This window comes from Microplitis mediator, chromosome 11 (genome assembly GCF_029852145.1).
Source record: "Microplitis mediator isolate UGA2020A chromosome 11, iyMicMedi2.1, whole genome shotgun sequence".
Taxonomy (NCBI): domain Eukaryota; kingdom Metazoa; phylum Arthropoda; class Insecta; order Hymenoptera; family Braconidae; genus Microplitis; species Microplitis mediator.
In genome coordinates this window covers 17,985,359-18,010,134 of record NC_079979.1, presented here as the reverse complement: position 1 = coordinate 18,010,134, position 24,776 = coordinate 17,985,359, and the positions used below count along the sequence as shown (strand labels likewise).

The 24,776-nt window shown below is 31.2% G+C and overlaps 1 protein-coding gene across 1 annotated transcript; it reads left to right on the top strand.

Moving 5' to 3' along the window:
* The first annotated feature begins 1,338 nt into the window (after positions 1–1,338).
* LOC130677016 (putative aminopeptidase W07G4.4) lies at positions 1,339–23,406 on the top strand. Its single transcript, XM_057483534.1, has 8 exons — positions 1,339–1,541; positions 6,350–6,640; positions 9,353–9,461; positions 12,277–12,424; positions 15,728–16,080; positions 16,191–16,469; positions 20,345–20,584; positions 22,978–23,406. The coding sequence occupies exons 1-8, from the start codon at positions 1,525–1,527 to the stop codon at positions 23,404–23,406; spliced, it is 1,866 nt and encodes a 621-aa protein (XP_057339517.1). The 5' UTR covers positions 1,339–1,524.
* The last annotated feature ends 1,370 nt before the right edge of the window (positions 23,407–24,776 follow it).

The following is a 24,776-nucleotide window of genomic DNA, read 5'->3' as shown; positions in this document are numbered from 1 at the left end:
AAGGGCTCAAATTTTCACAATAATTTTTTTTTGTCACCCCAAATAATATTTTCGATGTACTAAAAAAAAAAAAAATAGTCGATTTTTCTGGCCCAGTCTAATATATATAAATTTTATATATTATTTTTATGTAAATTTTTTTTTTGTGCTGGCAGATGTGAGTAGTAATGGAATAAATAAAATTTGTGAGCATAAATAAATACGATGCATAAAAAAATAATTATATATATATATATATATATATGAAACTTTATAGAAAAGAAAATGATAAGAAGCTGGAGAAGAAAGAATTCGTTGGAATAAATCCAAGTTTAAGTCTGTTTGAAACACCCCGGCCGGCCAAATCGAATCTTACTTCATTATTTAAATGAAATTCTTGGAAAATTGCCGGTACTTTTATTCTTTATATATATATATTTTCTGCTTTGTTTTAAAGTTAATTTTTCTTTTTTAAATGTAACTTCAAAACAATGTTGTAAAGTATTTTTCATTTGCATAGCATACATTTACAAGCGTTCCAACATCGAATCAAACTTTTCGTAAAAGACAATGCTATCTTTGAAATAAAAAAAAATAGAGGTCATACATATTAAAAATTCCAATTTCATTTTTTAAACAAAAAAGGAAATGCAAGTCTAAATTTAATTGTCTAAAAAATTTATAAACTTATGCTGTTGCTCTGAAAATTCAGATGGAAATTTTTATAAAATTATACGAGTCCGTCAACGTGTACTCGGTAAAAAAAATCTCATTCGTTGTATTTTTACTCGAATTTGGAAAGTTTACTTTTATTTTATAGGTTCAATTTTTGACTCTGAAATCAGCCGACGTCTAATAATTTTTGTTTGTCTTTTAAAACCACGAATTTGAAGAAAAAAACATTTTTAAAAAATTGCACCTATAGTTTTTTAAATTTTCTACACGTGTATTTTTTTTTTTTTTTTTTTTTTTTAAATTAAATTGTTGAAAAAAAATTCGAAAATTTTCAATTGTCTGCTAACTTCAAAATCACAGTTAGCCGACATCTGATGATTTTTAAATTTTTTAAAAAAATGATACATTAAAAAAAAAAATATATCAGAAAATTGCACCTTTAGCTTTTTTAAATTTTCTACATGCGCATATTTTTAATTGTTTCCTTTTTTTGTAATTAATCTGTTGAAAAAAAATCTGAAAATTCTTAATTGTCTGCTGACTTCAGGATCATAATTTTTATGGAAGTTCAAAAATTTTTGAAATCTGCTTCTTATTCCGGTTGTCAGATCACTTTTTTTTTCTTCGATTTCGTCATCGTCGTAATTCAATTATCACTGGAGAATAAAACTTTCTAATTAATGTTCATTTGTTACCATAGTAACAAAAAAAATAATTCAAATATTTAAATAATTTTCCATTAACCTAAATGCTAATGAAAATCTTCAATCATAACTGAACTGAAGATAAAAATAATAATTAGTGATAAAAAGTCTGTGAAATAATTTAATAATTTAAAAAAACAAGAAGCTTGCGGTCTAATTTATCAAGATGTCTGTGGATTCACGGTAAGTACTTAACTTTTTCTTTCCTTACTATTTTTTTGACTCTTTTCAAAGACAGAGATTATATTTACGTGATCGCCAAACATATTCACCAAGGGTTAGAACCTTTTCCTTTATCTTTTTCCATATCTTACAAGACGTCAGAGTTAGGAAAAAAAACGTCAGAAAAGCTCTTAAGGTATAAAATCTCTGGCTCCTGATGCTGCCACTGACGTTAGTATTTTGACATAAGACTTGACACTAAAACGAAATTACCTTTTTTTATTTTTTCCTCATACAACCCATTAATCCTTAATCCTGATTGATTGTATGATTAATCGTAAATCACAAACTAGTTTGTTGAATTTCATTTTATACTTTTTTTAGTCAATTTTATAAACTCATTTTTTTAATATTTATCTCAGTCACGTTAAACGATTACGGCTGATAGATAATTGCTTTTATATTTGAACGGACACGACGTATAAATAAATATATAAAAAAAATATAAAAAAAACTAATCGTAAAACGGTGATAGCTTATGCAATTATTTTTATTCAATCATTTATCATTTTTTTCTTTTTATTTAATACCGGTATATATACGCATCCATATATGATGCTCTGCTTTATATGTATACAGGGTTTTTTATATGTTTTTTTGTACATTTATTTTTTTGCACATACGCACGTACACACTGATACAGACGGCACTGAGAGAACCCTGCAAATGCATCAAATGAACGTGGTGGCTTTTTTGGTCGGCAATCTACCATCACGTCCACGAAATTTAAAATAATTTTGTCCCATAGGATAAAGAATAATACAAATAAAAAAAAGTGTAGATGAAAATTTTAATAGCACACATTCGCCATTTGTCTGTTTTTAATTATAAAAAGGGACGTCATATTTACATGAATATCAAAAAGTGATAATTTGATTTTTTTGGTAAAAAGTCCATTAAAAAAAATTGAGTGATGTTTGTTTGAAAAAAAAAAAATGTTAATTCTGCGAGATATTAATTACACCGGCACACAAAAAAAAAAAAGTTGTCTGTACTTGGGACGCGCCACATATATTCCCATGTAATTTGACCCGCTGAACCCGAATTTGAGGTCCGTTTGGCCCCTACACCCTAGGATTTTGAGAAAACTGTAAAAAACCGAAAAAAAACGGGAAAATTGGGGGTTTTGGTGATTGAAAAATTTTTTCAGATTCTAACTATGCATGATTTTCATGTATTTCGATCTGCTTTATACTTATCTGAAGTGTACTCAGACCAGCAGCCATTAAAAGTCTAAGTAAATCCCGAAAAACCCTTGAAAATTGCGAAAAAAAACAAAAAATTCCCAATATTGTGATAAAAAAAAAATGTATTGAGCTAAATAAATGATGATTTTCATGTAGGTTTATCGACGACATATAAATCTCCAACTTTTATAACTCAGACGTCTCGAAAACATCAAACAAATGTGCAAAAAACCCCGAAAACTGGAAAAAAATCAAATGTAATATAATAAAAATCGAGTTATTATTCAAAATAAATAAAAAAAATCATATCATTCGATCTGTGGTGCATAAAAAAAAAGTATTTCGTCTTAAGACTTAAAAAAAATTAATTTTTTCGGAAAATATCATTAAAACCCTTTGGATTTGAATTTTAATTCGTTCTCCGCTTATATCTCACCCTTTTATCTTTAAACTTCCTGCATAAAGGGTTTCTCTTTCGTTTCCACTCTTCTTCGGGTAAATCTCTCTTCAGAGTCCAACAATGATGTACTTGCTGCCCCCACTTCATATCAAGCTTGGCCTTATGAAGCAATTTGTCAAAGCTCTGGATAAAGATGGAAACTGTTTTAAGTACTTGGGCGAAAAATTTCCAGCTATAAGTGACGCTAAATTAAAAGAAGGAATTTTTGATGGACCCCAAATTCGGACTCTATTCCAGGATGCTAATCTTGAATATGAGATGAACGAGATTGAGAGAGCAGCTTGGGGAAGTTTTAAGGAAGTATCACAGCAATTTTTAGGGAATACGAAAAGTGATAACTACGCAACTTTAGTTGACGAGTTGTTATACAACTATAATACTTTAGGTTGCTTAATGAATACAAAATTGCACTATTTACATTCTCATCTTTCACACTTTCCTGAAAATCTTGGTGATTTTAGTGAAGAGCAAGGTGAGAGATTCCATCAAGACATTAGTGTGATGGAAAAACGATATCAAGGAACGTGGGATGTAAATATGATGGCAGATCATTGTTGGACTCTGAAGAGAGATTCACCCGAAGAAGAGTGGAAACGAAAGAGAAACCCTTTATGCAGGAAGTTTGAAGATAAAAGGGTGAGATATAAGCGGAGAACGAATTAAAATTCAAATCCAAAGGGTTTTAATGATATTTTCCGAAAAAATTAATTTTTTTTAAGTCTTAAGACGAAATACTTTTTTTTTATGCACCACAGATCGAATGATATGATTTTTTTTATTTATTTTGAATAATAACTCGATTTTTATTATATTACATTTGATTTTTTTCCAGTTTTCGGGGTTTTTTGCACATTTGTTTGATGTTTTCGAGACGTCTGAGTTATAAAAGTTGGAGATTTATATGTCGTCGATAAACCTACATGAAAATCATCATTTATTTAGCTCAATACATTTTTTTTTTATCACAATATTGGGAATTTTTTGTTTTTTTTCGCAATTTTCAAGGGTTTTTCGGGATTTACTTAGACTTTTAATGGCTGCTGGTCTGAGTACACTTCAGATAAGTATAAAGCAGATCGAAATACATGAAAATCATGCATAGTTAGAATCTGAAAAAATTTTTCAATCACCAAAACCCCCAATTTTCCCGTTTTTTTTCGGTTTTTTACAGTTTTCTCAAAATCCTAGGGTGTAGGGGCCAAACGGACCTCAAATTCGGGTTCAGCGGGTCAAATTACATGGGAATATATGTGGCGCGTCCCAAGTACAGACAACTTTTTTTTTTTTGTGTGCCGGTGTTATTCATCAATTTTCATAGATCGCTTCGGGTGAAAAAATCTGAAAACCGTCTGACCCTGATCAGCCCCAAAACATCTCACTGTTTTCGAGCTCGGGGAGCTCGTAAGCAATATTACCTGTAAATTTTTTAGCTCCAAAATTTGTTAGGCCGGTAAAACATATCTTCACTGAAAAATTATAATTTTTGTCCAACGATATCTTTGGATGGAATGAACCGATTTGAACGTTCTTGGTGACAATCGAAAGGGCTCAACAAGATTTGAAACTGATTACATTTTGAGATGAATCGGGCAAGTGGTTTATAAGTTATACGCAAAAAACCAAAAACAAAACAAATTTTTTATTTTTATTCGTCGTATAACTCGTAAACTACATGACCGATCTACTCCAAAGTCTAATCAATTCTAAGTTTTGACGAGCCCTTTCGATTGCCACCGAGTACGTTCAAATCGGTTCATTCGTTCCAAAGATATCGTTGGACAAAAAAAGTTTACACACACACACGCATGCACGCACACATACACACGGACATCCATCCGGGAATAGTCAGAATAGCTTCCTACACTGTAAAAACAATTGTTTGAATTTTCAAAGATTGTATGTAACGCAATAAACACATACATTTGTGCTTGAAATTTCATCACTAATTTCATATAGAATTTAAAATACACGTTTTTGAATTTTTAAATTAACACTTTGGATTTTTAAATACTTTTTTTTTTAATTTTCAAACAAGTATTATGAAATTTCAAATAGAATTTTTAAAATTCAATATATGTTTTATAATTTTCAATACTTGCTTTGAAAATTTAAAAATCAAGTATAAATTTTAAGTACGTTTATTAAAATTCATATTTTTTTTCTTAATTTTGAATACCAGCTTGATTATTAAATTACGTATATTAAATTTAAAACTTTTTAAATTGAAAATACAATTCAAATATCTAGTTATGAAAATTCAATTCCTTTTGTATTGTAATTTTCAAATTATCTTTAACAGTGTAGGACCTCAAAATGTCGACATCTGATGAAAACTCGATTTTTGAAAATTGCACCAAAACCAATAACTTCCATTTTTTAAAAAATTTGCAATTTTCCTAGCGGGAAATTTAAAATATTTCGGATTTATGGAGATCTACTCTAATTCTAGTAGATCTTAATAGATCTATTGATATGAATACACTGTAAAAAATTAGCGGAGTAAATTCGGAGTGAATGCGGAGTGTTTATTTATTTACTTCCCTTGGAGGGAAATTTACTCCGAAGTTTAATTTAATATTGAAAATCCGCTTCAGGGGGAATTCACTCCTAAAAGATGTTCATTTTAATATCAAATTTAAAACTCCGAATCGAAGTAAATGCAGATTGGAATAAAATTCAGATCACTCCGAAATCACTCAGCTAAAAAAGCAAACTCCCTATTTACTCCGTATGTGAAGTGATTTTTTTCAAACTCCGGAACTTTAAAATCCGCATTCACTCCCAACTTTTTTTACAGCGTTTTCATATAAAATTAAAAAATTAGATGACGTTGATTTAATCAGATGTCATTAGATCTAAATTATCTTTGGGGCGGAAAGAAAATAAAATTTTGGGTACGATAGCAATGATTGTTAATTTTGACAAATTATCAGGAGAAAATATAATTAATATAATAAATATGAATAACGAGCTTATAATGAGTGGGAGTGCTGAAATTTATGGGCAATAGAACACACATATGATTGATAGTATCAGGAATTAATGATGACCAGTAGCTGTGATGCATTACAACAACCATTAGAAATAATAAATCATCAATCATAGCTTATATTGAATCGTAGATGGATGCCGTGTAATGTTAAGATCGAGCCGAATGTCCAGAGCACAGACTGCGATGGAATAATCCTGGTGTCCAGCTACTGGCCACCCGGATTTAATGAGCCTGAGCCTTTCAAGACAGTCCTGTATGCAGCAGCTAAAATTGACAGCGCACTTGGTAAAGTTTGTACGCCAGTGGTATTACCCATTAATCTGCCGGCCAGACGATTCATCTACAGCCCAACTGGCGTTCTCAACGCTGACTATCACGACCTACGGAGTTTCGGTGAAGCCGCCACCAGAGGAATCCAAAGGTAATCACGTCAAGATCCAACCCTACGGGGATTTAAGTGTAGCTCGGAATAAAGGGAAAATAACATAAAAAAATACCATTCGGACGCTACTGAAAATAATAAAAAAATAAAATGTAATTTACTGTGGCTTATCTGTTTCAGACAGCTATTATTTTTTTTCTTTTTTAAACTTTTATTCATTCAATTCTAAGCTAACATTAACCAAGTCCAAAATTTTTACGGTTCATTTTTTAATTAAGTTTTTTTATTTTATCAGTTTGATAACTCCTGCACTGTAAAAAATTTTGGTGTAAAAATGGACCCAGAAAACTTTACACGGCCGGGTAGTGTGAAATTTTCTCGGTGTAAATTTTCCATTTGTGTAATTTTTCTACGGTGTAATCTACTATTTTTACACCATTTCGTGTCACTCGTAATTTTAATTAACGAGCAACGAACGATCATTGAATATTTTTAACTATGTATTTAATTAAAAACTACATTAATTTTATTTAGATACACAGTTTAAAATTTTTTGTTCTTGTATAAAAATTCCATGGTTAAATATTTAGTGTAAATTATTTGACACCATCAAGTGTAAATTTAACTAAAGTTTAATGTGTTGTCTGATCTCAACAATTTTTAAACCCGTATTATTGTTTGACACAAGAATAATGTGTTAAATTAACCCAAAAAATTGAGTGGACCATTCGGGACATGTGATTTCTGTTAAATTTAACACAAATTTTTAAACTGTGTTTAAATTTTTCTTCTTAACGCAAAACTATCATGAATTATAAATTTCCACGTTTGGCGGTGTCAAAATTTTAAATTCACCGCCTAAATTTAACACCGAATTTGGTGTAATTTCCCACCAAAATTTTTACACCGGGACATTTACACTACACCGGGTCCAAGAATTTTTTACAGTGTACAAATCTTAGATCTGTAATTTATATTGACCAATTGAGGCAAATCATCGAACTACAAAATTTAAAATTTCTATTATAGAACAAATTTTAAAAGCTTTTTCATAAAAAAAAAATCTGTCTATCGGTTGACCCTGCGGGCCAGCCCCAAAACTTCCCGCTGTTTTCGAGCTCCTCGAGCTCGAAAACATTGTTGTGGATACATTTTCGAGCTCTTCGAGCTCGAAAATACTTTAGTATGCCATTGTTTTAAAAAAAAAACGATTTTAGCATTTCTTTCTCCAACGATATCTCAGGAATGAATTGACCGATTTTGATGGTTGCGGCGGCAATTGGCGTATTTTATTGAGTTCTAGAGCTGATAAAATTTTGAAATTGTTTGGTTCAGTTCTTTCGAAGATATTCGCAAAAAACTGTTTTTTACCATTTCTTTCTCCCGCGATAACTCTCGAACGAATTATCTGATTTTGATGATTGAGGCGGCAATCGACGTGTTTTATTGAGTTCTAGAGCTGATTAGATTTTGAAGTTGATCGTATAAGTCGTTTCTGAGAAATCAATAAAAAACTAAAATAAAAAACAATTTTTAATTCTTATTCTTTGTATAACTTGTAAACTACATGATCGATTTACCCCAAAATCTAATCAAGACTAAGTTTTGGTGAGCTCTTTCGATCGCCACCACACAGTAAAAAATATTGTGTATTTGTGTCGAAAACGGTTTGTGTTAAACTAACACAAAGTTTGTGTCACTCATTGTAACATAAAAAATGTGTTATACACTCTTTATTAACACATTTTGTGTGTTACTGTGGAATTTTTGCGCCCTCTTGTGGCGATATTTCAACATAATCTTTGTGTTAAAAAGGGGTTACACAAAGTTTGTGTCGAAATTTCAACACAAATTTTGTGTCAACCGTTTTTAACACACAAACTGTGTTGATTTTACACAATATTTTTTACTGTGCAAGTACGTTCAAATCGGTTCATCCGTTCCAAAGATATCGTCGGACAAAAAAAAGTTCACACACACACACACACACACACACGGACGTCCATCCGGGAATAGTCAGAATAGTTTCCTAGGACCTCAAAACGTCGACATCTGATGAAAACTCGATTTTCGAAAATCGGACCGAAACCAATAACTTCCCTTTTTTGAAAATTTGCAATTTTCTTAGCGGGAAGTTAAAAATATAGATTTGCTTCCACACGCTTAAATTTTATTTGTCATAATCGTTGCAATGTATTTTTGTAAATCGCTTGAAGCTGAATTTACGTCACTAGAATAGTGAATCACAACGAAAAATATCGCCCTAAGTATTAATAATCATCACTGAGAGCTTTTGTCGACAAAAGTGTGATTTAGTAACAAAAAAAAAAATTATTAAAATAGAAAAAGTATGAAGTGATGTCTTCAAAAATTTCCTATTATATATTTTTTAACTCGTTCTATTTTCTTACCTCATAGTAAGTAAATAAATATATGTATATATACTAGGCCTGTAAATAACATTTATGTGCTCTCACTTTACGCCTCTATACAGCAGTAATTTCGCACACGCGGCACAACAGTCAAGTGAGTGCAAATATACAAGCAAAAAAAATAAAATGGAAAAAAATACAGCAAAACAAGTGGTGCTTTCTTGTTAAAGTACATAAATTATTTTTAAAATCAATTTATGGATTAATTTAAAATAAAAATTTCAAATCTTATTTTTAAATAAATTACATTCACAACTGAACATAACAACAGTATGAAAAAACTAAATGTAAAAAAAATGATGGTTTTATATGACGACAGAGCAGTGGAAGCAGGCGTGAGATATCCCATGATAGTTATTCTCCCTGACGCGCGCTTTGAAAACGTTGAATTGGTCACTCTTCTTGGCGCCCTCGAGGGTCTCTATGTAGTAAGTATCCACTTAAGCTTCCATTACTCGTCCACTTCTCATTACTCTTTATTCATCTTCTAACATTATTTTTTTTTTATTATTATTATGATTTTGTCTCTTTGTCCAATAAATCGAAATTTTTTAATCATTCAAAATTTGTCAATTATATTTACGATCCATACCAACTTTAATTGTGATTAAATGGTTTACAATTTATCATATACGCGGAGCAAATCCAGAGTGAATGTGAAGTAAATGCGTCGCGGATGATTATCTATTTATTCAATCTCCTTGGAGTAAAATTCACTCCTACACGGAAAAAAAAATAGTAGTGGTAACTCTCTGGGATAGTACTGAGTACTTTCTGTAAAAAAAAATTTCAGACAGTACTGTATGCTATCTAGGCTGTATCCACTACTATTTAGACTATATCCAATACTGTCCGGGATAGTACTCAGTACTATCCCAGCGAGTAGCCACTACTATTTTTTTTTCCGTGTAAAAAGAGTATTTTAATATTAAAACTCTGAACCGGAGTGAATGCAGATCGAGATAAAATCCAGATTACTCTGCTGAAAAAGCGAACTCTCTATTTACTCGGTCTGCAGAGCGATTTTTTTAAAAACTCCGGAACTCCGAGTAACGAAATGAATTCGGATGTAAATAAAATCCGAATTTACTCAAAATTTTTTGCGGTGTATACTCAGATAATTCAAAAATTATAAATATTTCAATGATACTGAAGTTAGCCGACGTCGAATAATTTTTGGATTTTTTCTGAGCGATAAATTATTTTTAAAAAAATATTTAAAAAAATTGCACTTATAGTTTTTAAAATTTTCTACCTGTGTATATTTTTAGTTTATTTTTTTTTTTAAATTTATCGTTTTTAAAAAAATCATAAAATTACTAGACGTCGGTTAACTTCAGGATCATAATATTTCACAGTTTGGCGGGATAATTCAAATTTTGAGTGCAGCATTCGATTACATGCGAACATTATTCGCTCACCCCTAATGCCTATTTTACAATTTTTATTAAAAAAAAATTTAATTTTACTTGAAATTTACCGCAAAATGAAACTTTTTAATCACCTATACTATAAATGAATTTAAAAAATCATAATAGTAAAATATTTATCGAAAAAGAACTTTGAGGAAAGTAATTAAATGTTCATTCTTGTATAATATCAAAGAACCAAACTATAACTCCTTGACTCGTTATCCCGAGCATCTTTCCTTTGTGTCTCGTTTCCAAAAGAACCATTTTTCTCATTTCCTAAGGCTATAATAGCATTTGCGTCTTTTGCTAAACCTTATACTCGTCTTATGCTACTGCATTACTACCCCGTGCTGCTCTTGTATTACATATACGCGGCGGCATATTCAGTTACTCAAGTATGTGTATACATATAGATTTTTGTATTATATACATATATATATGGATGTATACGTGTATATAAATGTGTAGGTTCTGCGTTGAGTAAGTTTAGTTTCGTAGGGTAACTTTAAAGCCCGAGGGTTAAGTCACGCGTAGGACGGGAAGTAACGTGACCTCTACTCTCTCAAACGTGACTGCAAGCTACCAAATACCTTGCGTTCCTTGTTCGTTCTCTCTCGGGGACTCTTCAATGTCGAGCGACCTAATTAATCCAATGTCGTCAACTATTTTTTTTGTCAAACTCAAAAATTATTTAGCTTTTTACATTTATGTACACTGAAACAAATAATCGGTAGCAGCTACTGATTGGCAATCGGTAGCCGCTACAGATTATTTTTCGGTAGCCGCTACCGATTTTTTTGCCGTAGCTGCTACCGAAAATTAATCGGTAGCTGTTACCAAAAATTAATCGGTAGCAGCTACTGATTGGCAATCGGTAGCCGCTACCGATTTTGTTACGGTAGCTGTTACCGAAAATTAATCGGTAGCTGTTACCAAAAATTAATCGGTAGCCGCTACAGATTATTTTTCGGTAGCCGCTACCAATAATTTCGGTTGCAGTTACCGATTTTTTTTCGGTAGCTGTTACCAAAAATTAATCGGTAGCCGCTACCGATAATTTCGGTTGCAGTTACTGATTTTTTTTGGTAGCTGCTACCGATTTCAATGGGTAGCTGTTACAGAAAATTAGTGGGTAGCAGCTACCGATTATTTTGGTAACTGCTACCGAAATAATCGGTAGCGGCTACCGATTATTTTTTTCAGTGTAACTTCGATTGAGGGAAGTAAATTCACTTGATTTAATTAATCATTTAATTTTTTTAATTTTATCTTGTGATCAATCGAGTTGCATTTAAAAAATAAAAAAAATATATTTTAGGCACAAATTGATTTGTACTTTTCCTGGGTATTTCCGGTGACATTAAAATTATTTTTATCCGAACAAAAAGGTCAATTATTTTTCGACGATACTCGTAATATTTTTTTATACGTGATATAACTGATTAATAAGTCGTGATAAAGATTTTCTATGTCGTGATTAAAGTAATTTTTTTAGTGACAGGGGTGAAAAAAAATTGAAATCATTTAATGACAATAAAAAATTTATTTACATTTTTTAAAAATATAATTTGACATGTTTTTTTTCGAAAATCCCTTTGACAGATATCTAAATTTTAAAAAATTTCGGGAAATCAAAATTTTTACGGAGTAAGAAAAGTTAAAAAAAAAAAAAGTAAAAAATGAATTGACTTCAAGTTGTCATTTTTCATTTGCCAATTAATTGTTTAACTTTTATAAAAAAAAATTAATTAATTTCTAAGTGTCCTACAACGGACACTTTAGAAATATCGTTGTATGCTCGCCTAAATTTGTCTTTATTTAAAAACTAAAGCCACTAGAAGAAAGAGAAATCAGCGGAGATTATTGTAACAAAGCGTATCAGTTGGGCGTCTGGAGTCCCATCAGCAGCAAAAACCTTGAGGGTATCGTCAAACTAGCCTGTGCACTCGAGAGCGGAAGATACGTCGCCAGGGATATCGGTAAGTCTTCAAGTGGAGAAAAAATGGGTGGAAAAAAAAACTAAACAAATAGAACGAATCGAAGTTGGAGAGTAGAGAAGGAAAAAGATCAATCCTCTTCTTCTTCTTCTTCTTCCCCTGCCACTCCTTAGCACACGTTCTCTTTTTCCGTGTCAGGCTGGTCGGAGGTGTTTGCGCGATAAACTTTTCGAGTACCGGCACACTTGGATGAGGGCTCAAAGTAGCGGGGGTGGGTCGTAGGGATAAGACGGAAAATGATGGGGAGAAGTGAAGAAATTTTTTTAGGATGAGTTGAGAAAAATGGGGAGCTAAACGATGGAGTTTCTCTTCTACGACTATATAGGGTCTCAAGGGTGGAGCTGCTCTGCGTCGAGAAACCCTTCCTTCAGTAATAGTGACGATAAAGGAGACAAACACTAACAAAAAGTACGTCCATCTTTTCGTCCTAATTGAGAATCGAGACGGCAAACTTATATAACCCTTTTCCCCCTTCCCCCATAATTCTTCACTTAATTTTTTTACTCCCCCGTTTCTTTGGGGTTAAAAAAAAATTCAAGTCATAGACGGTATCCAATAATCGACGTCAATTTAAAAAAAAGTATTTTAAATAAATAAAGTCAATAACGAAAAAATTTTTCACCCGGGTCTCAATGTCCTACTAATGATTCCAGTCAACACGTGGAGCTAAACTGTTGCCTACGTAATTTCGTCACATATGAGTTTAATAAAAAAGAATTTATTTCTTTTAATATCATTGACATTCACATGGAGAGAAAAGTAAATTTCCGAACCCAATCTTATATATTGCAAGGAATAAAAATAAGTATTTATGTTCTATCAATTTAATTTTCTGAGAAAAAAAAATAAATTTTAAACCGACTATTGATTACTCATTTAAATTGATGAGTAATATTTTTAAAATCGCTCAATAATTTATTTTATTTCCGCTTATATTAGACCGCGAGTGAAAAATATAATCAAGGAGAAAAAAAAATGAAAGTAATTATTGACTTTACTGGATACTATTCCAGTAGTAATTTCATAATAAAAGAATTTTGCCGCTGTAATGTATACTTGAGGAAAATAAAAACCGATAAAATAATAATAACAAAACACCCGACGACAGATTTATCCCCGAGAAAAAATGAATATGATTACTTTTATAATAAATACGGTATTAAAAAATTTGTCGGTCATTCAACACTCAGTTCACTGCGGGATTACATAAAGAGTTTATTTCGACAAAAAACATTTCAAAATTCCGTGTACGTACGAGATTACGAAAAAATCGGACTACTGAGCAATTTTATGGGTCAAAATTTTGACAATAATATCAAATGTTTGAGAGATTTGGGTTTTGATGCCGAAGAAATCGTGACGACGACTTGCAAATATCATGACAGGATATACAGTTACTGTGCGCATGACAACGCACTTGCGATGGCTAATTGGCTAGTGGAGAAAAATTCATTTATGGTGCAATCGCCCAAAGATATTGTTTACATTGTCACCGATTTCGCTGGTCATCGAGATAAATCTCAGCGATTTGTCATCAAAGAACTCAGTATCTGCGGTTTGGACATCGACGGGAAAATCGTTTATCAAAAATCGTGTGTCTTTAAGTCCTATGGAAGATATGAAAAGTTACCAGACGTGGAACGGATAAATTTTGATCATTATTACAACACGTATGGAATCAAATGGCTGGCGGGTACTCAAGTCTTGGGAAAATTCAAGACTAGTATTTGCAAAATGTTGAACAATTTGGGGGTTAAATATATTTATGTGAGAAATTTGGACAAGAAGAATATTTTGGCGACGGTAATTGGCGATACTTTTGACATTGTGTGTTTAGATGAGTATAATTACGTTGAGGGAATAGAAATAAGGAGTAATTGCGGTTATCATACCCATGAAGATCCGGATAAAAATATATGTATTGATGACAGTGTTAGGAGTATGGTGAATTGGATACTGGAAAAAAAATTTTATCAAAGTAAAGAGAGGACGTTGGAGGAAGTTAACAGTCCGATGCTTTGTTATCAACAATTTGAAAATAATTATAGTAATTATATTAGTAGTTTTGATGGTAATCAAAATGTATTTCGGGAGTCATTAGTTTTAGAAAATAATTGAGTTTAATTTTTTCACACTAGGGCGTATAAAATATTTTCTTTTTTACTCTAATCAATATACATTTGATCCGTAAGTGTAAGAATAGTAAAATACAAATTTTGAAAATTTTTTGACTTCATGATCCTTTTAGAGGAGAGCGGGGTAAAATTAGACACTATTTTTAAACAAACAAAAAAAATTGTTTTTGTAAATTTATTTATAGATTTTAGACGATAATTGGGGTAATTTGCTCACCTGAGTAGTGGGGCAACTAGAATTTTGACAAAAAAAAGTTTTTTTTGTGTTTGCTAAAATTTAAAATAGTATACACTGTAAAAAATTTCGGTGTAAAAATTGACCCAGAAAACTTTACACGGCTGGGTAGTGTGAAATTTTGTCGGTGTAAATTTTCCATCCGTGTAATTTTTCTACGGTGTAATCAACTTTTTTTACACCATTCCTCGTTACTCGTAATTTAAATTAACGAGCAACAAACGATCATTGAATATTTTTAACTATGTATTTAATTAAAAACTACATTAATTTTATTTAGATACACAGTTTAAAATTTTTTGTTCTTGTATAAAAATTCAATGGTTAAATATTTTGTGTAAATTATTTGACACCATCAAGTGTAAATTTAACTAAAGTTTAATGTGTTGTCTGATCTCAACAATTTTTAAACCCGTATTATTGTTTGACACAAGAATAATGTGTTAAATTAACCCAAAAAATTGAGTGGACCATTCGGGACATGTGATTTCTGTTAAATTTAACACAAATTTTTCACCTGTGTTTAAATTTTTCTTCTTAACGGAAAATTATCATGAATTACAAATTTACACGTTTGGCGGTGTAAAATTTTTAAATTCACCGCCTAAATTTAACACCGAATTTCGTGTAATTTTCACACCAAAATTTTTACACCGAGACATTTACACTACACCGGGTCCAAAAATTTTTCACAGTGTAATAGTAGAGGGCGTAGAAAAATTTTTTTTGTTGAAAAATGGTTTCTCATTTTGCCCCACTCTCCTGTTTCACAATTTTTATGGCTGCAGATAAAAACGTACGTCGATTAGAGGAAAAAAAAATTTTTTATCCGCCCTGATACTTTTTCGTAGTATCCTTTGTCAGAATACGCCCTGATGGCATCTGTGACGCGATTAATAAATATTTAAAAATAAGGTGGAGCTGATCCAGAGCGAATGACGCCGCATCGCGTAGAGGAGTACATAGCTGAATTATTCAACGAGACACGTATTCTAATGCAAGTTGTAAGCGACGAAGAAACACTCTTGCACGAATATCCACTTTTTGCGACAGTTAATCGCGCAGCTTCAGTGATACCACGACACCGCGGTAGAATAATCTTTCTTACTTATGAACCAATGGAGGCTGATGGAATTGCAGAAACACTCATGATTGTGGCCAAGGGGTTGACTTATGATACCGGCGGTACAGTAACGAAAGACCGAATTGGATTAACCGGAGGATCGCGACATAAATGCGGAGTTGCTGCTGCTGCTGGATTTATGCAGGTGTCATGTTTTCTGCTAATTGTTTTTATAATCAGCGAATAATTAGTAAATTAAGTTGGAAAAAACTAAATAATTGTTCAATACAATGAGTTTAATTATTCAAATTGAAGGTAGTAAATTTACTGAAACCTCCGACAACAAAAGTGGTAGTTGCTTTGTGCGTTCTCCGCAACAGCACTGGGGAAAATGGTTACGTACCCGACGAAGTGATTACTGGTAAATCCGGGCGTAGAGTTCGCATCGTCAACACCGACATTGAGGGTAGATTGTCTATCGCAGATGCCCTTTTTCATATTAAAGAAATGGCGATGTACTCTGTAAATCCACACATTTTCACAATTGCCACTGTAATGACACAGGCTAAGCTAGCCACTGGAACTGGATATTCTGTAATTATTTTATTACGTTTCCTTTATTTTTATTTCTTCAGAAAAAGAAAAAAGGGTGAAATGGGAGTCCAAAGAAAATCTCGTGTGAGGTTTTTTTTTTTTATTTAACTTTCGGTCCACAATAACTTCTTACGGTCAGCTATAAAAATTAAAAAAATTTTAATTATGGGACAAAATAAGTTACCGAAAAAAAATTAAAGTAAATATTTTTTTCAATAACAAGACTTCGGTTCGATCTTATCAATATAAAAGATGTCATTAATTTAGGGGTGTGCGAATCGAATAGTTAGATTCGAGTTGAATATCGAATAGTTCGAATGATTCGAATAGTTCGGGCGATTTCGGACTTTTATAAATCTCACGTTCATTAAATTTATGATCATATGGACTATTTTCAGATACAAATATAATAATATAATAGTTTTTCAATTTAATAAAGCCATAAATACTAAATTTCTCAGATGCAATAATATTATTTACCGAAGATTCGGAAAAATTTCGAACTATTCGAATCTTCCGAACTATTCAAATCTTTCGAACTTTGAATCATTCGAAGTTTCGAGTATTCGCACACCCCTACATTAGTTATGAATTTTGAAAATATAAGTTAAATTATTTGATAAAAACATTTAAGACTAATTTTGGGTGGGCCTATTGCCTGATGCACAGTAAAAAATATTGTGTATCTGTGTTAAAAACGGTCTGTGTTAAATTTTTTGTGTCAAATCAACACAATTCTTTGTGTTACTTTAAAATTTTTAATGGATCTACTATTCAACACTTTAAAAGTGTTACCTAGTACAAAAATCGATATTATCAACATTTATTAAGTGTTACTTTAAAATCAACACAAAAAAAGTGTTGAAGCGACAGTTGAATTGTGTTAAAAAAATGTCTTTCTTCTATTCACGCGGGAAGCGCCATTAAGCATCAGTTTTGCTTGGTTAGTTATTATTTTTGTGACATTGATTTTATTTATTTTCAATTAGACATGAAAAAATAAAGTTGACAAAGTTCATGATTCGTATAGTTTAAAAAAAAAAAAAAATATTTAAAAAATTGCATCTGTGGCTTTTTTACTTTTCTACGTGCGCACATTTTTATTTTTTATTTTTTTTTCGTAATTGATTTGTTGATAAAAAAATTGAAAAATTGTTAACTGTCTGCTAACTTTAGGATCATGTTTACTATCACAAAATAGTTAAATGTTAAATAATAATTGTTGACACTTTTGATAATCTAAAAATAATTCATGGTACAAAAATAAAATGTAAAAGTTAACATTTTTTTTTGTGTCGCCATTAACATTTAAAAAGTGTTGAAGTTACTTCTCATATCACTCGAATTGTGTGTTGAAATTTTAACACAAATTTTGTGTTTAAATTCAACACAAACAGTCTGTACTGAAAAATAACACAAATATTGTGTGGACCGTTTCTAACATACAGATTGTGTTGATTTTAACACAATATTTTTTTCTGTTTAGTCTGCGTTGTTCTGACGCACAGTTTAAAAAAATACTGGATGCCCATTTTGACCCCCATAATTTTAATTTATAAAGAATTTCAAACGGTTCATCTTGCCCTTCTTTTTCTATTTACTGATATTCTGAAACTTTTTATGTTTTTATTTTTAAAGTTTTAAATTGAAAGAGAGTGAATTGAATGAATTCAATCGTTTCCATCTGTTGCAATTGTATATACTCAAGGGATTCTTTTATTACCTTCACAATTTTTCGCAATTTTTATTATACACACACACACATAAATATATATACTAACATTTATACTTGGAAGATTGTAGACAAAGTAATAGAATGTTTTTGTATCTCTATCATCCCGTGGGTTTCATTCTATGTGGAGAATTCATTAAGAAGTGATATAAGAGATACCTTCACCTTTACCTTTTTCATTTTATTTTATCATGTCCAGTTTCTTGGCACAAGTTTTCTCAGAATCTCATTCGTCAAAAAGTATTGCAATTTATTTAATAATTTTTGTTGTTTCCTTTCCGCTTATTTTGACTTTTTAGTTTTCTATAAAAACAGAAAAAAGTTCAATGAAGGCCTGATGAATTAGAACTGTGAGAGTAATTTATTTTTATTTTATTATGAACAGCTCACTTGGAGAGTTTTAAAACAGCTCATATTTAAATAATTTTATTAAAAATCTTGAAGGCTTCATAATATCCCCTTCGTTGAACTTTATTTTAAAATTGAGATAAATGTTTCAATTAGAGTCACTTTGAGGGTTAACCTTAATTACATTTCATCTTGTTTTGTCTTAATAATTTTTTAAACTTAATAATAATAATTAAGTCAAATCATTAATCATATTTGATAGTTAATTTAATTTTTCAAATTATTACACTAAATCTCATAAAAGTAAAAATAAAAATATATCACTTTCAATGATATCTATGACCTAGTAATTGACAAATTCAAGTTCACTGTTTTTTCTCAAAATCTAGTTTTCCAAATTTTAGGGCAAAATGGACCTCCGAGAAAAAATTTCTGTTTATTTACAATTTTATTTTTTCTGTTCCCTAATAAGTACACACTCGATAGAAGTACGACCCTGCCAAAAAAAAATTTAGTTGTGGGGTAAAATGGATTCGTCTAAAAAAATTTTCAAAATTAACAAAAGTCACAAAATTTAATTTTTAAGATTGAAAAATTTTTTTTAGAAATTTTCTAAGGCCCAAATTGCCCCTCGATATTCACTTTAGCCCTATGCCCATTTTTGACAGCAAAAAGTGTCTGACCCATTTTGCCCCCTGCCTCATTCGTCAATAATCAAATGAAGAGTCGATTAAAAAATTTATTTGCTGAAAAATTGTGACAGACCTTTGGTATAAAATAGTAGTTTATCTATCGAGTGCGAGCGTCTTAGACTCGATTGTACTAGATAAATACATTAGTTTTTGTGACAGATATTTGAAATTTACTACATTTAGTGCCTATAAATGGCAGATTATAAATCCGCGTTTATTTATTTGGTAAGATTGTTTTGAGTATTTGTTGAAAATTAGAGAGAAGTCGGTAAGTGGACGAATTAAAATGATGATAAATTTTGTCACAAGATGGCTCGTTAACCCGTTGAGGACACACATCGAAAAAATAACGTTGAGGACACACGGGGTCCAGCGGACCCCACGCAGGAAAACAGTTCTCATTTGTGTTCTGCGCTATGTATCGACTTGAAACCGGTGCGAAACTTTAATTTTATATTCTCGTTAAATAATCTTATGATTGTTTTAATCTTTTTATGATTTTAAAATACTTAAATATTGTTAAGAAAAAAAAACTTACGAAATTGGACTTTTTTTATAAAAATAGTATTACAAATTTTAATTTTCAAAATATCAAAAAAAATCCAACGGCGTTTTATTCAAAAAACAATATTTTTTCGAGAAAAAAATTAATTTCTGATGAAGTTTGAAAAAAGTATATTTATTTTGAAGATCGAAGTCACGAATTTCGATCATTCTTGTAATAAAGAAATAGTACTCCTATGCAAACTATGCAAAAGAAATATCTATTCCCTAAGGGTCTTTGTAGACTTAAAATAGCATTGAAATTTGACTGGGGTCCGTTGGACCCCATGTGTCCTCAACGGGTTAAGTTACTTCGATATTTTTTGGTCGTTTGCTATTGCACATGTAACCAAAAAGTATTTTTTGATCCGATGATGACGTCACTATTAGAACGATTAGGTATCTTTTTTACCAGCTGTATCTTACCTACTATTTTTAGCTGCCGGCTATAGGCGCTAAATGTCGTACATTTCAAGTGTCTGTCACAAAAAAAAATGAATGTGTCAGTAATTAGGGCAGTCAATAATAAGAACTTAACACTAACTTAAAATTAAAACCAGCTCGTAATAGATAATGCAGTGGCCCGTAGTGTAAATAACGCCGAAAAACTCGAAATTTCCGGTGATTTGATTGGGGACCCATTCGAGACTGTACGTCTCCGGCGTGAAGATTTTTTATCCTTTTCATCTTCTGGAGGGAGTGAAGACATAGAACGAGGTTCTGTTGTACCAATAACAAGACGTGAACGTTTCCAACAAAGTCCTGCGGCTTTTCTGATAATGACATCTGCTTTAGACAAGGTATCCATTTCCTCACATTTACACATTACCCGGTTCTATAAACACGTTTTATACTCAGACTAAATTAAAGCTCTTGATGAATAAAGTTGAGTGTTATTCGAAAGTATGTTTGGTGATGCCAATCAACTAAAAATTAGCCAGAACTTTTAATCGAACAAACATTTAACGTTTACGTCCTTTTTAAGCACGTCGTTAAAAGTTAACGGAACAATTAATGTACTTGAAGCATCGTATTGATTTATCAATTCGACTGAAAATTCAATAAGAACTCCTTGAAAAATTTATGTATTCATTCAAACAGCACAATAATTTAACTAATTACAAAACTTGGTTAATTAATACTCTAGTATGTATTTTTATTAATAATTATTCAAATTTTAATGACATTGAAACGGACTCGGGAGTGAATGATAAAAATATTAATTAAATTTTGTTTTCTTTTAATTTCTGGTCATGACAATAATCTTAAGCCGAGGAGTTTTCGTTAAACTACTCGCTACCCTCGACGACTTTATAGTGATATTACTACTACTACTTTAACTACTATTAAAGCTATACTCATTTTCAAGCGGTTTAATTACCCAAGTTGTCGTGTCGTGAATTAAAGTTGTTTAGATTCGCCAACTCGTAAATTTCGTTACCAGTCCAACCGGTACGTTTAATTCAACGGCTAAGACTTATTGCACAAGTGTTCAAGTTTATGTAAATATATATTTATTATTATTGTTATTATAACAAAATGGTAGGCGTGGAATTTTACGGAATTCATTGACAACCTATAAGAAATAGATTTTCTATGGGAGTGTGCAGAAAACTATGAATTTCTGAATTCTTACATAGAAAACCCATTCGAAAACGCCATGTACACAGAAAAAACGAATCGTCAAAGTGTAAAAAAAAACATATGTTAAAATTCTGAGTGTTGAATTTTTAACACTTTTGTGTGTTAATTTAACACACAGTATTTATCTTGTTTGAACTGTCGCAATCGATTGATTTTTTAGCACACAAAAATGTCATTTTATTCGAAAGTAACACTTTTTATATATTACTATCAAATCAACACACAGAATATGTTAAAAATAATGTCGACCATCACAAAAGAATTGTTGGAAAATTTTTATTTTTAACGTATACGTGTGTAACTTTTTTTAACACTCACAACATGTCAAAGTAACATATAAATAAGTGTAAAACGTTCGTTTTACACACGGTATGTGTTAATTTTGACGAATCCATTTTTACTGTGTACACTGTAAAAAATTTCGGTGTAAAAATGGACCCAGAGAACTTTACACGGCCGTGTAGCGTGAAATTACGGTGAGAAATTTTCTCGGTGTGAATTTTCCATCCGTGTAATTTTTCTACGGTGTAATCTACTTTTTGACACCATTCCGTGTTACTCGTAATTTAAATTAACGAGCAACAAACGATCATTGAATATTTTTAACTATGTATTTAATTAAAAACTACATTAATTTTATTTAGATACACAGTTTAAAATTTTTTGTTCTTGTATAAAAATTAAATGGTTAAATATTTTGTGTAAATTATTTGACACCATCAAGTGTAAATTTAACTAAAGTTTAATGTGTTGTCTGATCTCAACAATTTTTAAATCCGTATTATTGTTTGACACAAGAATAATGTGTTAAATTAACCCAAAAAATTGAGTGGACCGTTTGGGACATGTGATTTGTGTTAAATTTAACACAAATTTTTAAACTGTGTTTAAATTTTTCTTCTTAACGCAAAATTATCATGAATTATAAATTTACACGTTTGGCGGTGTAAAAATTTTAAATTCACACGCCTAAATTTAACACCGAATTTTTGGTGTAATTTTCACACCAAAATTTTTGACAGTATAGGAGTTTATGCTGCATTCCTATGCGAATTTTTAAAAGAGATTGCTTTAGAAATTCGGGATTTTCGATTTTCTTGAGTGACCTTTGAGAATTCATATCTTGAGGTAAAATTTACTCCCCTGTATATATAAAATTATGATAGAAAATAAAAATGAGAGTAATATCGGCGATAAAAATAGTCTTGAACAGCTAGTGAGAGCTTACTATATTTTTATTATATTTTTTTATGAACCTCGATATATTTTAACATTTATTTTTTATTATTATACCTATCGTGCTGTTGTATGTATATACGTATATATATATTTTTTTTTTCGACAAATTTATTTTTATGTTTCTGTAATGTCTATCAACCGATATAACCGTTTTATGGTTATACTTGATCCATTTTAGTACATATATCATAAGCGTCAGACGTACTATTACTTTTTCATACAAAGACTGTTGAGTGAATGATAAAAATAAAATAGTAAAAATATTTCATTTAAATTAATGGTATTCCGTTTTTCGAAAATGTCATTACAGCATGGAATAGAGAGTGAATTTCCACTAAAATACACATTTATCGGATTGACTTCCCATCTGTCAGTAGATCGTGATCTAGCAAAACCGTACCAGGGAAATCCGGTCCTGGGAATGTCTTACTGTTACCTGATACAAGGCAAGTGCCTTACGATAAGAAGGGATCTTCAACCGCCAGCGATGCAATATGTCAGTGAGTTAGAATCTACACCCGTTCCCATCGCAACTTTTCATTCAACTGGAATTACTGCTGATTCTCCGCAAAATCCTCCGATCGTACTGTATCATCAACCCGTCATTCCCTATCCACAACCGCTATCAGATGATCCCTGCACAGACTCGGATAAATGTGAATTTCCAAAACCCGATCTCCAGGCTGTTAAAATTCAAGATAATAATAATAGTAAGCGGAATGGATTGTCGACTGCTTAGTCATCAAATTTTGTATTGTTTTTTTTTTTATTTGAATAAAATTTTATCTGATTGGTAAATTATCAGAAATTGCAGTGTTTTTATTCAATAGTATAGACAGATATACTTTACCTTTCATAAATATTTTTTGTTACCGCTAAAAACAGAGAGTTTCCTTACCGGTATGAGTTTATTGTCCGGCACCGATATTGTTATCAATCGGCATAATAAATAACCTGACTTACCTACGCCAGTCTGCCCTGATAGCACCAGTTGCTGGTCAAAAAGTTGGTATTCATCAGTTTGCGACCAACTTGACGACAATTTGTCGACAACTCTAGCTTTTGCAACTTTTGGCTACAAGTTACCGCCAATTTTCTCAGAAAGTTGACATCAGGGAAGAGTCGCAATTCGAAAGCAAGTTTCTGAGAAAATTGAAGGCAACTTTTGCAGCCAACTTTTGCCACCAACTTTCTCAGAAACTCAGTACCAACTTTTGCGGCCAACTTGGCGTCTAATTGCTGCTGTTAGTTGGACGCCAGTTTCTCGCCAACTCGGCTGTCAGGGTGACCATTTGCTGTCCACATGACTATCAGTCGGTAAAAGGAGGACTCCGTTTTCCTCCATCGGTATTTTACACAGAATTTTTGAAACCGCAAATCTGTTTGACTGGTTTTTGAACAAATAGATTTCTTTTTGAAACAAAAAAAAAATTTAACTATTTTTTACCCACAAAATGAAAGTATATGATAGCAAATATATATCAGCTTTAGAGATATCAAAGAATTTACCGAATTTCTTCCCATCAAGCGGAAAAAACTGAAAACATTTTTTTGCTGAATTTTATTTAAATTCCTGCGCTAATTGAAAACATAAGTTTCATGTCATACCTCTTCCAACACATCCGCATAAAGCTGCTGTACATATTTAATTATTTTTTCTATTCAATTGACTATAATAACTCATAATTGATCTTAATAGTTTATTCTAATACATAAAATTCTTAGCATAAAAAAATAGTCGCAGTAAATGTAAACAAGTATCGATAAATTAATCAATTTCAATACGAAATCGCAGACATACAAGCGATCATAAAAAAATATCTCAGCATAAAAAGATTAATGTACGTGCATATCATATCGAGTATATGCAATAGCATTAATTTGATTTCATAAACGTATGAAACTATTAAAATTTTAATATTTTATGTAACTGTACTGTAATTTGCATTATTAATTTAATAGTATCACGTTACTTTTTAAATTTACAATCTCCACATAGTATTCGTACTAATGTTTACGAATGTATGTGAGTAAATAAATAAGAATTATTACTTATTGACAGTAAGGTCAAGAGATTCCTCAATAATAAGCTATAAAAATATGAATGAT